General features: G+C 54.0%; 1 protein-coding gene and 1 long non-coding RNA gene across 9 annotated transcripts in view; both read left to right on the forward strand.

The window, feature by feature from the left end:
• AK8 (adenylate kinase 8) overlaps positions 1–14886 on the forward strand; it is a 133369-nt gene that overhangs the window by 9400 nt on the left and 109083 nt on the right. For 5 of the 8 annotated variants that reach the window (XM_082468207.1, XM_082468209.1, XM_082468213.1 and 2 more), the window contains 3 exons: positions 174–223; positions 2448–2561; positions 13006–13074. In XM_082468207.1, the coding sequence (XP_082324333.1) occupies positions 174–223; positions 2448–2561; positions 13006–13074 (233 nt within the window). The remainder of the gene's footprint in view (positions 1–173; positions 224–2447; positions 2562–13005; positions 13075–14886) is intronic. The other 3 variants (XM_082468211.1, XM_082468214.1, XM_082468208.1) reach the window with 2 other exon arrangements.
• On the forward strand, positions 4832–6924 carry LOC309663791. The gene is made up of 2 exons (XR_014265472.1): positions 4832–5765; positions 6829–6924. It is a non-coding gene; the product is annotated as an uncharacterized lncRNA (long non-coding RNA).

Raw genomic sequence — 14886 nt, forward strand, 5'->3', positions numbered from 1 at the left:
CACAGAGCGTATGTTCTGTGGTGGGAGCATCTCGGAGCCACTGGGTTACAAACGACCGCGTCACTTCCAGAAAATGAAATCTGGGGAGGAAAGAAATACACCCAGAGCTCCGCAGACGCGGGAGGTTGCTTTGTCATATTGAATGGTGACACTCAAATCTCTTTATTCCACAGTGCCGAAGATTGTGATATTAGGTCCACCCGCCTCGGGGAAAACAACTATAGTAAGTGTATCATATTAAGTGTTGTAATACGGTAGTATCTCATTTGTCCTGCAGAGACGGAATGAGACTGCACCTCTGCGAATTTTCAACATAACTGAGCTTTTTTTCATGTTTTCTCTCTCCTGCTTCTTAACTTATTTTCTCATGACAAGAGGCAGTATGTGATTGTAGTAGAAAACCTAGAAAATACAAAAAACAAAAGTAGAGTTCCCCAACCATCCAGAGATAAGCATTCTTTGAATGTGTGGGATATTCCTTCCAGGGTTTTCTCATGGCTACATGGCCACCATCATGGCAAACCCTTCGTTCCATCCTTAGGATACATTTCTAGAAGGGGAAGTGCTGGGTCAAATGGCACACACATTGCAAAGACTTTTGGTGTGGAGTCTTCAGATTCACTCGTAAAATTTTAATTATGAAATGTTTTAACCAGTCAGAAAAGCAGAGAAACTACACCAGAGATACTCATGTATCCCACTCCCGGATTTTACAGGAACTTATCATTTTGTCATATTTGCTTTGACAACTTTCTCTCCATTTCAAAGATAGTAGAACTTTAAAGATACGGCAAATACCTCACCCCACTTCCCTCACTCCTTTTTGTCTCTCCCTCCTTGGAGGCAACCCCTGTCCTGAAGCTGAAGCTTCATTTCATGTATGGTTTTAATCTTTCAGCTCCTTTTTTAAGTGCCAAAAGCGTCTTCAAATTATTACCATCTGAGATGGAACTCTGTTTTTTCAAAAGCCTGGTTAGTGAGCATCAGGTAACATAAGTTAATGATAAACAACAAGGTCCTACTGTAGAGCACAGGGAACTATATTCAATGTCTTGTAACAACCTATAATGGGAAGGAATCTGAAAAAGAATATATATCTATCTGAGTCACTCTGCTATACGCCAGAACCTAACACAACATTGTAAATCAACTATATACTTTACTTAAAAAAATAAACATTAGCGAACTCTTCCTCCATCACTGTGTCATCGCTGTCAGCTCTCCTCCTGGGCCCAGATGATGTGGCAGGTGGTTTCCCCTGACTCGCTGGCGCCTGGCTTTATTCTGAAAAGGAATTAAGATGTCTGGTCCTTACATAAAACCACGTGCATCGGCCCTGCTTTTGGAGTTAGGATAGCCAGCTCTTCTATTTATCTGTCACCTATCTGTCTGTCCATCCGTTCATCCATCCATCCGTCTATCTCTCTGTGGTTTTTCTGCTTCGTTCCTCAGGGTCAGGCTGTCAGCTTTCACTCCTCTCCGCAGTTCACCCTCCCGATCGCCATTTCACTGTTAGAAACCAGGGGCTCCTGGACCTGGGGACCTGGCAGTCGCTGGCACTAACTGGTGTTTCAGCTACAAGCCTTTGGGCAAATTCACTGTTCCCACCCCTGTCTGCTGTGTAGGGACACACAAATCTCATTTTACAATAAGGTGATACATGGTGAAAGCCTAACGGGCTATTTCCTGGTCTTGTTGCTGACATTTCCCAGCACAAGGAGCAGAAAGATGAAGGTTCATACCTGCCCTGGGGGACCTCTAGGGCCTTCTTTTTCTTTTTGGCCATGCCGTGCGGCTTGCGGGATCTTAGTTCCCTGGCCAGGGATTGAACCCGAGTCCTCGGCAGCGAAAGCGCCGAGTCCTAACCACTGGACCACCAGGGAATTCCCCCTCCGGGGCCTTTTGAATCATCCCGCTGCTGAAATGGTCATCAGTCTAATCTTGGTGTTAAGAACATTTTGTTGCACGATTATACCTTAAAACGTGTTCTTCCCTGGTAGAGTATATATAGTGGCCGTTGATGAACTAAACGTTCGCTTGGCGAGAATATGCCATCCCCCATTCTTTAAGAAAAAATGAACATTGAGTATGGGTCGTGACCTCTATTAGGGCCTGTCCCCGTGTGTCCTGTTCTAAACCTCTCTTGAGTTAAGAACTCATGGTCCACGGAGCTTGAAGAGGCAGGCCCAGGGCGGTAAAGCATAGGTTTCCCAGGTCCCGTTAGAGTCAGTGGCTGGTTGAAGAAGAAATGGCAGGCAAGCAGAATTCCACGGCTGGGAGGGACTTTATGGGTTTGTCTCCCTTGGTGGCCTCCTTCCAGCCAGAAATAATTATGCTTCCCTGTGACAGCCTTTTCTGGTAGCATATGGAAGGACCCGGGCATTGTAATGGCGTCCTCTTAATTATTCCTTTCACAAAAATTTTCTCTTCCTCTTTCTTTTCTTCAGGCAATGTGGCTTGGCAAACACCTGAATAGCAATCTCCTCAGCGTGGAGAGCTTGATAGCACAAGAATATTCCTCTCTGGCTGCAGATGCCAGGAGGCATTATGAGAAGTTCCAGGTAGGACGGGTCCTGGGGAACAGGACGGGGTGAGAGCTCCCAAGGCTCCCCCATCACCTACCCCACTCTTTCCATTTCCTGGTGGAGGAAGTGAGAGAAAATACTGGGGTAAAATGAAATACAGGCAGGATGTGACAGAAGGAAGGAGAGGATTCTTTAGTAGGGCCCACGGATCCCGGTGGGTACGGAGGTGAGGGGTTTGTGGTGGGAGAGGACCAGTAACCGTGAGGGTGCGGTACCGAGGGAGCGGCCCAGCCCTGCTCTTCTTAGGGTCTCCAGGTCACGTGGGTGGGGGCGGGGCGGGGGTCTCCATCCCACAGGTGGTGCGCCTGCCGGCCTGCACCAGGACCTGCAGGCCTGAGCTGGCGGGGGGTTTAAAGGACAGTGGTCCAGCTCTCCCCAGAGTGGAAAGACCCTGAGTGCTGCAGCTCAGGGGCACTTCCTTCCGCCCCTCGGGGTGGGCACCCTGTGGCATCCCAGGAGGATCAGGGGTCTGTTTCTAAAATCCCACCAACACTATATTTGAAAGACTTTTTTTTTTTTTAATTTATTTTTATTTTTGGCTGCGTTGGGTCTTCGTTGCCTCACGTGGGCTTTCTCTAGTTGTGGCGAGCAGGGGCTACTCTTCATTGCGGTGCACGGGCTTCTCATTGCAGTGGCTTCTCTTGTTGCGGGGCACGGGCTCTAGGCGCGCGGGCTTCAGTAGTTGCAGCACGCGGGCTCAGTAGTTGTGGCTCACGGGCTCTAGAGCGCAGGCTCAGTAGCTGTGGCGCACGAGCTTAGCTGCTCTGCAGCATGTGGGATCTTCCCGGACCAGGGCTCGAACCTGTGTTCCCTGCATTGGCAGGCGGATTCTCAACCACTGCGCCACCAGGGAAGCCCCGAAAAGGGAAATATAGGGCTTGATCATGTTGGTTCTCTTAAATGCAAATAGAAATGTCCAAATATCTTTTCAAAATCCCCTTTGGAGCGTAAGCAGATGCCTCAGTCCACTCAGGCTGCTGTCGCAGAGACCGGGTGGCTGGGAAACAGAACGTACCTCACAGTTCTGGAGGCTGGGAAGTCCAAGGTCATGGCGCCCGCAGACTCAGTGTTGGCTGACGACCGTCTTCTCACGGTAGCCTCACGTGGCGACAGGACAGGGAGCTCTCTGGAGCCTCCTTCTTAAGGGCACCCGAAGGCCCCACCTCCCAGTACCATCAGCTTGAGGATTTCAACACATGACCTTGCGGGGACGCGGGCCTTCAGCCCAGAGCAGCGGGGGTGTTCCTTCAGGCGTTCTTCCCGACACGGAGACGGCTCAGAAGCGTCGGGGTCCTGGTGTCTGCTGAGCGCTAAGCGTGCGCAGGCCCCCCCCCTCCCCTCACGATTTTCCTGCGAGGTGTGCTGATACCTGGTGAGGTTGAGTAAGTGCCCAGGGCCAGGGCAGGATTCAGGCCCCACCCGGGGCTGCCCAGGGCTCGGGCCGCCAGTCGGGGTGAGAACCCTGGGTCTCCTGCCCGTCTCTGCAGAGGCCGCAGCCGAGAGCTGGTCGCCGCCCGTCTTGTCTTCATCTTCGTTCATCGGGCCGGGTCTTGACCATGTGGCCGTGTGGTCACTGTTCCTCCAAGAACTCGGAAGGAAGCTTCCGGGCCTCGTGGGCTGCCCATGAATGATGGCTGGTGGGGCAAGTAGCAGAGACGGCCAGCCCATGGCTGCAAGTAGCGGAGATCGCCCAGGCTGCCCAGGGCAGAAGAGGGGATCGGAAGGGGGACGCAGTGACTCCTGGGCCCCGGATGGAGGAAGCGCCCGCCTCCCTGGCTCTGTGGCCGGGAACTGGGCAGCACCCTGGCCTCCTCTGCCCTGTGCGGCTGCTTGTCTCTGTCTCCGTTCTCCCCGTGGTTCTGCCTTCCTTTCGTCTTCTGCCTTCCACGGCCACTCGTGCCCACCACCCTCGTCCAGGTTCCCGTGTCTTCGGTTCACACCACCCACAGAGGCAGCTCCAAGGCCAAATTTCCAGGAAAGGGATTTGTGTGGGCCAGCTGGTCAGGGGGCCCCGGGGCCGGGCCAGCTCTGGGGAGGGGTGTGCACAGCAGGTGCATCGAGGCCATGGAGCACGGCCACAGCCAGGAGGGCCCGCAGGGTGCGGGCAGTTCCTGGAGATGAACGTGTCACTTAGGCAAACTCCCAGCCTCAAGTTTGCCGATAGTAACAGTTTGAGGGACGTGAAGGAAAGCCTCCTTCAGCAAGGTCAGTGCCCACCCCCCGCCCCGCTACCCAAACGGTAATCCAGAGCGCTTCCGGACCCCACGTCGCCTGGCTGGGGCTCTCAGGGCAAGCAGGTGACGCCCCTGCACTGCCCTGCCGTCTTGCAGGAGTCAGAGTGTCTGGGCAGAGTTTGGGGGATACCAGCTTTTCGGGTGGGAATGCAGTTTTAGAAAGAAAGTGGCTATCTCATTTCCTGCAGAAGATGAGCTTTTCAGGTGGGGGAGGCAGGCTCATTTCTAGGATAAAGATGCTTTTATTAGGGTTAGAAAATTCAACGGCGAGGAGGGCGTTTAAGGAAATTCCTCCTGGGTTTCATTACTCTAATTATCAGCGTATTTCAGACCACATCGAAGTGCTTTCAAGGGTGTCTTGTTGGGGTTCTTTGGTTCGGAAGCGCGGGTGGAGGGAAGATGAAAGGCTGAGGCGTCAGGACTGATCAAGGAGGGAAGGGCTCTGAGGAGCCGGGGCGGGTGCGTGGCCTTGCCGCAGCCGCCGCCCGCCCAGCGAGGCCACTCATTAAGTGCTGTCTTTAAAGCATCTGCTGATCTGGAGCCTTTATAGCTCTTTCTGCAGGCAGCAATAATACCTTCAAATACGTAATTTTCTCCTGCTAATCTTGGCTGTGCCCTCCTGTACAGAATTCTCTTATGTAGCGGGTGTTAACCAAGACGCTTCCATCTTCGGAATTTCCAAATGGTTTCTGAAACACTTCCTCATTACCTCCTGTATGCCAAGCACCGTCCTGCGTGCCGTGCCGTGGGAGACCCAGAGATGAGTTCCTTCTCCTCGCCCCTGGGGACTTCTAGCCAGTGGGGGAGACTGAGGGTACCCAACCGAGGGTGCAGGGCCAGAAAGCCCTCATGCAGTCGGTGGCTCGCTTGACAAATTCATTTCCTGAGTGTCCTCTGGGCACCTGTTAAGCCCTAGACGTGGCTCTGGGCGGGGAAGAGCGTACAGGTGGCAAGATTTAGGGGCTCTGTGGAGCGATTACCAGAGTCATGCTGGGCGATGATGTGGAAGAACTCAGAATCTGGCAGAGTGTCCCAAAACCCGCATGGGCAGGCGTAGCCTGAGGAGGCTGGGGGCTCAGGGCAACCAGGGGTGGGAAACGGCTTTGCTGTTGGCTTGTTTCTAGCTTTATTGTAAGATATTGTAAAGGTGCTCAGGAGCAGTGAGAACAGTATAAGAACCACCACGGACTCATCGCCTGGCTTCAACTAGTATCAACTCACGGCAATCTAGTCGCAGGTAGATGCCCCTTATCTCCTGCTCCCGGGTTATTGAAAGCAAAGCCCACGCAGCACTTCATTTCATCCCTGGGTGTCCTGGTCTACATCTGCTGAGAGGCTGAATGTACAGTGACCAGAGACCAGACTTAGAAAGAGACCTCTGTGCCACAGCCTAAGCAAGCTGCCCAGGAAACCAGCCCACTGTCTTCAGAAACCAGCCCAGGAGGCCGGGCTGAGAGTCAGACTCGGGGGGAGGTCAGCCTGCGCCTCTAGTTCAGTCCAGGAAGCCCAACAATAACCCCGGTGACAGTCGGTCCCAAGTGGCCAGGACTTGATTCATATTGAACTGCCAGCTTCCCTCGTCTTTGTCCCCACTTCCAGCCAGATATGCTCCCCTAACCAAGCACATAGGATGCCCTGCTTCCAGCTGGCCGCCTGCAGCCTCCATCAGGGCGCACCCATAAAGCTGTCTCGTTGCTCTACCTGCCTTTGCAGGCACGTCACTGCGTCCCCCTTCCGATCCCCTCTTCTGCCCTGGACAGCCCGGGCGATCTCTGCTACTTGCAGCCACGGGCTGGCCGTCTCTGATACTTGTCCCACCAGCCATCATTCACGGGCAGCCCACGAGGCCCGGAAGCTTCCTTCCGAGTTCTTGGAGGAACAGTGACCACACGGCCACATGGTCAAGACCCGGCCCGATGAACGAAGATGAAGACAAGACGGGCGGCAACCAGCTCGGCTCAGCACCTGCTAAGCCCTAGACGTGGCTCTGGGCGGGGAAGAGCGTACAGGTTCCATGGGGAAAGGACATTTCTTTGCAGCAGGAGCTGGATGGAGCTGATTGCTCTAGAGTGTATTAGAATTTTACTGAAAAAAAAAAAAACAAAGAAAGAAAAGAAAGAAAAGAAAAGCTTTATTATTGAAATCCCTGCAGGAAGCATATGTATTTGCAAATTTAAAACTGCAGAGTCCAGAGGTGCTCAACCTGAGCAGCACATTAGACTCACCTGGGCGCCACCAGACTCTTTTAGTCTGAATCCCTGGAAGTGGGGGACCAGGCATCTGCATTTAAACATGCTCCCTAGGGAGTTCTCGTCTGGTCATCTGGGAGCCCAGCCCAGACACCATTCCCCTTTTCTCACGGCAGTTATTACTTTTACAGCACAGTTATTGCTAAATCAAGGTTGTGTTAGAGCAGAACTGCCTGTGTTTGTCGAATGAATAAATGAGCCCCACTGTAAAGGCTGCTCAGACCAGAAGGAGCCAAAGCTGGATTCTTCCTAACTTCAGTTCCGTTTAATTCCCAACTTCAGTCCCATGTAAAAATCAAGAACCTGATGTAACATGATGTACCCAAGCGGCCAGTTGTCAGTCACCATTCTTTAACGTCCAAATAATAGCACTCGTGCCCTTATCCTGCCTCTGTCTACACAGAGAGGTGTAGTCCCCTGCAAGTATTTCTGAGGATTCCCGGCATTGCCTGGCAGTCCTGGCTTCCAAGTCCTCTGGCTTGTCTCCTTCCCCTCCGGCCATTCCATCTCCCACCTGGCTGCTCTCTGTCCTGGGGGCTGTGTTCAGACAGAGCCAGAAGGAGCCCGCACACTCTGTCCTTCCCTGTCCGACAGCCAAGGCAGTGGTGCGGAATGGTCCCTTTTGGAAGGTTTGGGGCGGAGGAGGATGGGGACAGCCCAGGATGGGGACAGAGAAACCCAAAGACCAGTCTCCATAGCTCCTTTAAAGTTTGCTGGCCTTTCCCACCACCGGGTCTCCCTTCCCGGCCACCTCCCTCTGCGGGCCCGTCGGTGCCCCGTGGTGGGGTCTCTGCTTTCCCTTCAAAGCCTCATCTCCTGTCCTCTCCCTCCTCTCACCTCCTGTTCCCGTTCCAGACTCTGCCTGGGCCCTGCCTCTCAGAACCAGGAGAGTCCCTTCCACGTAAACCTGCTCTGACAGCCCCGAGAAGCAGCAGAAACTTTGAAAGGAGAGTTGTCTTTAAAGGATTCTCAGATCAGTTCTTAAGTGAGCGCAAGTCCAAGTACGGGCCTTCCCTCCCCCACCAGCAGCCCCTCTAGGGAGGCCCCTCCCCTCCTGGCAGACCAGGAGTCTCAACTCTTCCCCTTCCCGCTTTGCTCCAGATGGAAGTTCATACAGTTGATCAAGATGCCCACAACTCCTGAGCAAGCGTTACCCAAAGGTGACAGCGACGTCAGGGGCCCTGAGGCTGGGGCCTGGTGATGGGACCATGTGGGCTGCTGCCATCCTGTGGAGGAAGCCCAGGCAGGAGAAGCTCAGTGAGGTGCCCCGGGGGCCAGAGCCAGGACTTGGGAGCTGGGAGGAGAAGAAAGGTCCAAACTGGGGCCAACGCAGCTGATGCTGCCCCTTACGGCAAGGAGGCAGGCTGGCAGTCGCGTTGCCACCGAGTGGGATGCCGAGGGGCCGGGGCCTGCACCTGGGCTGGGCCTTCTAGGTGACCAGCAGGGGCTGCACTGGGCTCCATCCGTTTGTTTGTCCCTGATTCTCCCCCAAAAGCCAGGCTCTGGGGGCTGGGGTGGGAGAGCACAGCAGAGCTCGGGAAGGAGGGAGCCTGATTCCTGCGAAGACAGTTTGGCAGGGCTCCGAGCAGCGGCCCCTGGGAAGCCCCCGCTGCTGACGTGACACATCAAAGCTGGCACCGAGACAGCACAGAGGCAGTCAGCGGCGGGGGGTGGGGGTGGGGGGCACTCACGAGGGGCCGCGCTCAAAGTCGCCGGCCTGTCCCCCGCCGCTGTGCGGGCCATGGGGGGCGCCGCACTCCACCCGGACCTGTCGCCTTTCAACCCGTGTTCTTTGATTGGCTTGCACCCCCCTCGTCCCCCGCGTCCCAGAACCTGTTTGAATGCTGCTTCCCGAATGGGTGATGGCAGGGAAGGGAGAGGAATCTCCGGATGGAAACTGGCTGCGCCTGGGGTCGGCGGGGGACACCAGGGGACAGGAAAGGATAGAAGCCACGTGGAGGGGAGGGGCAGGGCTGCTCCCTGTTCCCCTTGGCAGCCCCGGGGGTGGGGCGGCTCTTGGGATCGTTGGGACATATGGGCACCAGCAGGACACTCTCCCTCTCCAGCAACTTCTTCCACGTGGGGTCGGGTCTTGGGTGCTGGAGTTCGCTTAAGTCAGTGGTGCTCCAGGTGTGGTCCCCTGACCAGCATCCTCAGCATCACCCGAAAACCTACGCGAAATGCAGATTCCCAGCCTAACCCGGACCTGCCGAGTCAGAAACCCTGGGGCGAGGCCAGTGATGTGTGAGTCAACAAGCTCTTCTGGGGTGCACGTTCAAGTTGAGAACTCCTGGCTTAAGCAGGAAATGGGCAGAGGGCAGATGTAAGGACACGGAGGTGTCTTAGGAGATCCTGAGACCAGGGCCCAGGTGCCGGCCAGCCTCCCTCTCGTCTCCGGGCTACTCACTCATTCATTCTCTCTCTCCCGCTCACTCTTGCTCTTGACTTTTGCTGTCCACTTCTAGAAGCCATAGCGGCCCCATAACTTTCAAGGGGAGACATTGCAAGTTCCCGTCGGAGGCGCCCCCTCCCTTATCCTCTTGCTGTCTGCTCTTCCTCGTCCAATTCCACATCCTGGAAAAGCCATTCTGGAGCTGAGAGGCCTGGTTTCTCTCTCTCCTTTTGTGCTGGTTTTATTCCCTTATACTCCCCCCGTGCCTGCAAAGTGGCTGCTGCAGCTCCAGCTGTTACATGCTCTCAGCTTCAGATCCAGCGGAAAGCAAGGTTCCTGCCCCTGATGATTGCACTCATGTCCTGGCCCTGACTCTTCACTCACTGGGACTGGGCCTTGGGCAGCCTCTGAAACAATCACAGTGGCCAGGAGTGGGATATGCTGATCAGCTTGGACCAATCAGGGCCCTCCTCTGGATCCGATGGTGGGCTTGACCCCACAGAAACTGTAAAGGCTGAAGGGCAAGACAGTGTGGCCTCAAAGGAACTTTGGGGGACTGTATATTACTGGAGGCGGGGTGTATGGATGCTGGGCAGAAAATAAAAGCAAACACTGAAGTATTGTTACTCATTTCTACTGGTGTAGTGTGTGAGGCCTGAAGAGGGCAAGACCCAAGGTCACCCAGCTGGTTGGAGCTGCAGCAGCCATTATGTAGGCAAGAGGTGGGAGTTTGAACCATGAATGGAGCCAGCCTTGGGCAGGGGTTGGGGGGATGAGCCCTAATGCTGAGGGTGAGTCTCTGCTCTACATAAAAACGCCTGTTCCAGGAATCCCCCACCCCCCAGCAATGGGCCTTAGCATTTGGAATTTATTTTGACTTCCCACATCTTTTATCAGAGATGTGAGTGGGAGTTGGGAGAGATTTGGGCCCCTGGTTGTACACTACAGGGGGAGGTGACACAGACCAGGCATCAGTGGCCCAGTGGGTAGAGCTGCTTCCTCATCCAGATCCTCGCTGAGGAAGGAGGTGCAGGGTTTATTAAGGGGGCCTGAGGGTAACAATTGCCATAGCACCGAGCCCTTGCTGGGGGCCACGCATGTCCCAGGCGTCACGTGTATTACCTCATTTAATCCTCATGGCAACTCTTTGAAGCACTTGGTCTTTGTCTCGTTTACAGACGCGGAAAGTGAGGCTCAGAGCACTGAAGGCACTGTCCCGGGTCACTCAGCGGGTGACCAAGGTCCAAATCATGAGTGCCTGCGTCCCCAGCCAATCCAGTGGTCCCCCAGGGTTCTCCCTGGGAACATTCTTTCCCCACTCGGGCCATCCTTCTGAAGCCGGAGAGAACCTCCTGGATCACGGCTCACAGGCCTTCCACCTCCTCCCCCTCTAGCCCCTGGCCCTCCCCTGTGAGCCGGTTCCCGGGACACCCTTCACTGCCACCTCCACATGCCCAAGCCCAGCCTGCTCTTGTCAGGGAACCCATTCAAACGGCTCAAAGAGAAGACAGGTCAGGGTGCTGCCTGTAGAATCCAGGAGAACTCGAGCCCCCATGGGGATTGGCCCCCTACCTCCCAGCCCTTCTCTGTACATCTGGTACCCCACTCCCTCTCTCGGAATTGCTCTGTGTGTGAACTGACCGAAGCCGGTTCACTGCGCGCAGGTAAACATGGAGGGGGCCGAGTGCTGTCTATTCCCCTGACTCTCGCTCCCAGGACGTAATGAGAGTGAGGCATGGATGGGTTCTGCCACGTGCATGGATGCTTATTAAAACGCCATTTCTAAGTCAGCAGCCCCGAACGTTCCCACAGCCTCTCCCAGAGGCTCTGTGATGTCCCAGCTCTCTGTCCCTTTAGATGCTCCTTCATCACTCCAGACAGACATGGCAGCATTCCCGAGGCAGGATCTGGTCACTCTGGACGCTGGCTCTAAAATGAGAGGTCCAGACTTTTCTCCAGCATCACTGACATGTTGCCAGGCCCACCGCTTGCCCTAAGGATACTTTGGGAAATTAGGGAAAGGTGCTCGTCCCCCCGGGCCTACGTGTTCCCCCTTCAGGGTCCCCAGCTTGGCAAAAGGAGTGTAAGGTAGATTTCCCCTGCCCCTCGCCGCACAGCTGGGTGCCTCTGGGCTCCCCTGCTGGGCCGTGGCCCTGAGGGCCCTCACCCGCACCTGGCAGAAGCCCTGCCCCCTCCTGGAGGCTGGTCAGCCTGGACATAGCTTGGGATGTGTGGCCTGGGGCTGACCCAGGAGTCTCCCTTGGCCGAGTGTTGGGGCGTTTGGGGAGAAGCACCCGCTTTTAGTGACCGGGGGTCAAGGGCACACCTGGGAGCGGGTTTTCCAGGGGGCATGGGCTCTGGGGCGTTTGAGGTTTTGTTAGAAAGAGCAGAGCCGGTTGTGAAAAATGGGATGTCACTTCCAGTCCGAGAGAGACAGCTGAGAAGAGGGGAAGCAGAAGGAAGGCCACTCTGGGTATCACTCCCGCGTACCCGCCGACCGTTGCTTGTCTGTCCTTCCTGAGCCTGGCCTGCCCGGGTTCAGGTCCTGCCTCTGCTCCTCCCTGGCTGTGTAGCCCAGGGAGGTGACCTAACCTCTCTGGCGCCCAGCTTCCCCATCCGTATAAAGGGGATGAAAATAGTACAGACTGCACAGAGCTGTAAACATTGACTGCTGTAGCCTGGCACAGTGCCTGGCACCCAGCACACGCTCAGCAGAAGCCACCAGCATTTTCAGTACTTACTGAGCGAATTAGGGAACATGGAGTTTCGTTAAGTCATCAGTCAGCAGGGGCTTCCTCCACCCCTGACGCTGTTTTGGTGCAGGGGCAGAGGTGTGCTGGTCAATAGTTCACAACCAGCTCTCTGAGGGAAAACGCCGTCCTTGGTAGCATTTGCCCATTTCCGTGGTACAAATGCCACAGAATACCAGGGCCCACTTCAGGCTACCACCGTGAGGTCACGGAGCGTGGGTTTGGGAAGAGATGGGCACCACCGACTCCCTCTCGTACACCATTGTCTGGGGGACAAAGCGAGTAAGACTCAGTCCCTTTCCTCCAGTAACTGTGAAACTTTCTGGGGAGACAGACATGTGAGCAGGCCCCTGGAAGGACGTCTGGTTAGTGCAGTAACAGAGTTTGCCATCGAGGATTATGGCGGCCGCCAACCCAGCCTGGGAAGGGTCAGGGAGGGCTGCCTGCAGGCAGTGGCACTTGGGGCTGAGGCTCAGCGGGAGCCTGGAGTCACCCAGGTGGCGGTGGGGCAGAGCATCGGGGCGGGGGCACAGGAGAAGCCAGAGCATGGAGGTGGGCGCGTGTGCATGTTGCAGGGGTGGTCATCAAAGAGGAGCCCAGGCTGGACGAGGGCAGGGCCGCGAGCTGGGCCTGGGCTTCATAGAGGCCACAGGGCCCTGGTCCGGGACCTGGAGAAGCTTTGTGTCCACAGGGCCAGGTCCTCAGTTCTTAGCGAGCCCGCTGGCCTGCCAGTCTGTGTCCCTTTGAGCCCCACACGGAAGGTCAGACTCTCATCCTGTGTCATCTCTCCTGTAGACGTTGCCCAACACGCTGCTCATCAGACTGATTCAGGAACGCCTGAGGGAAGAGGACTGCGTCAGGCGGGTGAGAAGCCCTGCATGGAGCCAGCGGGGGCTCCGGGGAGAGGGGGCCTCCTTTACCAGATGAAGGAGGCTGAGGGCGGTGTGTTTATGACCCAGAGCAGAGATGACCTGCAGAGAAGGGTAAGAACCGAAATTCAGGGAAGGTCAGGCTGTGCACGTGGATTTCACCTTGGATGGAGGAAAAATAACAAGGTGGCATCTGGGGAGCCCATCGGGGTTCCTGTAGGAAAGAGCTGGCCCACCCCACGGGGTCACAGGAGAGCCTTTAATGGAAGGACAGCTGCAGAAGTGGGGAGGGAGGCGCCCCGGACCTGGAGGGGCAGAGGGAGGATTGGGGGGGCCCTGAACTCTCCTTCCATCTTCTGACCTCTCGTCAGCGCTCTCTTCCGCCAGACCCCGTGAAGCCAGAGGGCAGGGGTCCAGGTGAGGCCGTCCGTGGAGGTCAGCCTCCTAGGATGTGGACGGGGGTCGTGATACTGTGATTTATAAGAAGAAATGTGTATTTGGTCTTCATCCAATTTATCAGTTGTTTGGGATTTTTTTTAGTATTCCATGTTAATTTTTCACTTGTGTGTTTTACTGTGTCTCTTTGTAGGTATTTTGTTGTTTTTTTTTTAGTGGATGACCTAGCGATTACAATATACAAACTTAGATTTTCACAGTCTACTTAGAGTCGGTATTTTACCATTTCAGGCAGAATGTGCAATATTGGTCTCTTTCCTCTCTTCTCTTTATGTTGTAGCTGTCTTATGTTTTCATCTATATGCATCAAAAATCTCATCGGGCAAATGTTATAATTTTCGGTCTCAATCATCAAACATATTTTAAAAACTCAAGAGGAGAATAGTTTGTTATATTTATCCAGGTATTTACTATTTCTCTTGTTCCCCCCTGCATTCCTGATGTTCCAAGTGTCCCTTTCTGTCTGAAAAACTTTTTAGCAATTCTTCTAGGGTAGGTATGCCGGCAATGAATTCTCCTGCTTTTCCTTCATCTGAGAATGTCTTTATTTTGCCTTCATTCCTGAAGGATATTTTCTTCTGGATACAGAATTCTAGGCTGACAATTTTTTCTTTCCGCACTTTGCAAAATGTTTCACTTTTAACACTGTGGTTTCTGGTGAAAATCCATAGTCATTCAAACTCATAAATAATATGTCCTTTCTCTCTTGCTCCTTTCAAGATTGTTTTCTTTGTTGGTAATTTTCAGAAGTTTATGATATGTCTGGGCATGAATTTTCTGGGATTTATTCTTTGTGGGGTTCCTTGAATTTATACGTTTATGTTTTTCTCCAAACTTGGGAAGTTTTCAGCCATTGTTTCTTCAAATAAATTCCCACACCATTCTCTTTCTTCTCCCCTCCGAGACTCCACTGGCATGAAGGTCAGACCTTTTGGTGTTCGCTCATGGGTTGCTGAAGCTCTACTGTTTTGTTTTGGGTTTTTTTTTCTATCTTTTTTTCTCTCTGTTGATAAGATTGATAATTTGTATTGAACTAGCTTCAGGCTCATTAAATCTTTTCTTTCTCATCTCCAGGCTACTCTTGAGCCCGTCCAGTGAGTTTTTAATTTTGATTATTGTATTTTTCAGTTCTAAAAATTCCATCTGGTTCTTCTTTCTGTCTTCTGTTTCTTTGCCGAGGCTTTCTATGTGTGCATTCGTTTACTGGGAGCTTTGTCATCGTCGTTGTTTTAGTAATAGCTGCTTCACCGTCTTGTCTGACAATTCCAACCCTTGAGTCATGTTGGTAGTGGTGTCTAATGTCCCATCCCATGTGAGCTGAATTTTCCTGGTTCTCCCTGCGCTAAGGAAT

Source organism: Balaenoptera physalus, assembly GCF_965194825.1.
Source record: "Balaenoptera physalus genome assembly, chromosome: 7".
NCBI lineage: Eukaryota > Metazoa > Chordata > Mammalia > Artiodactyla > Balaenopteridae > Balaenoptera > Balaenoptera physalus.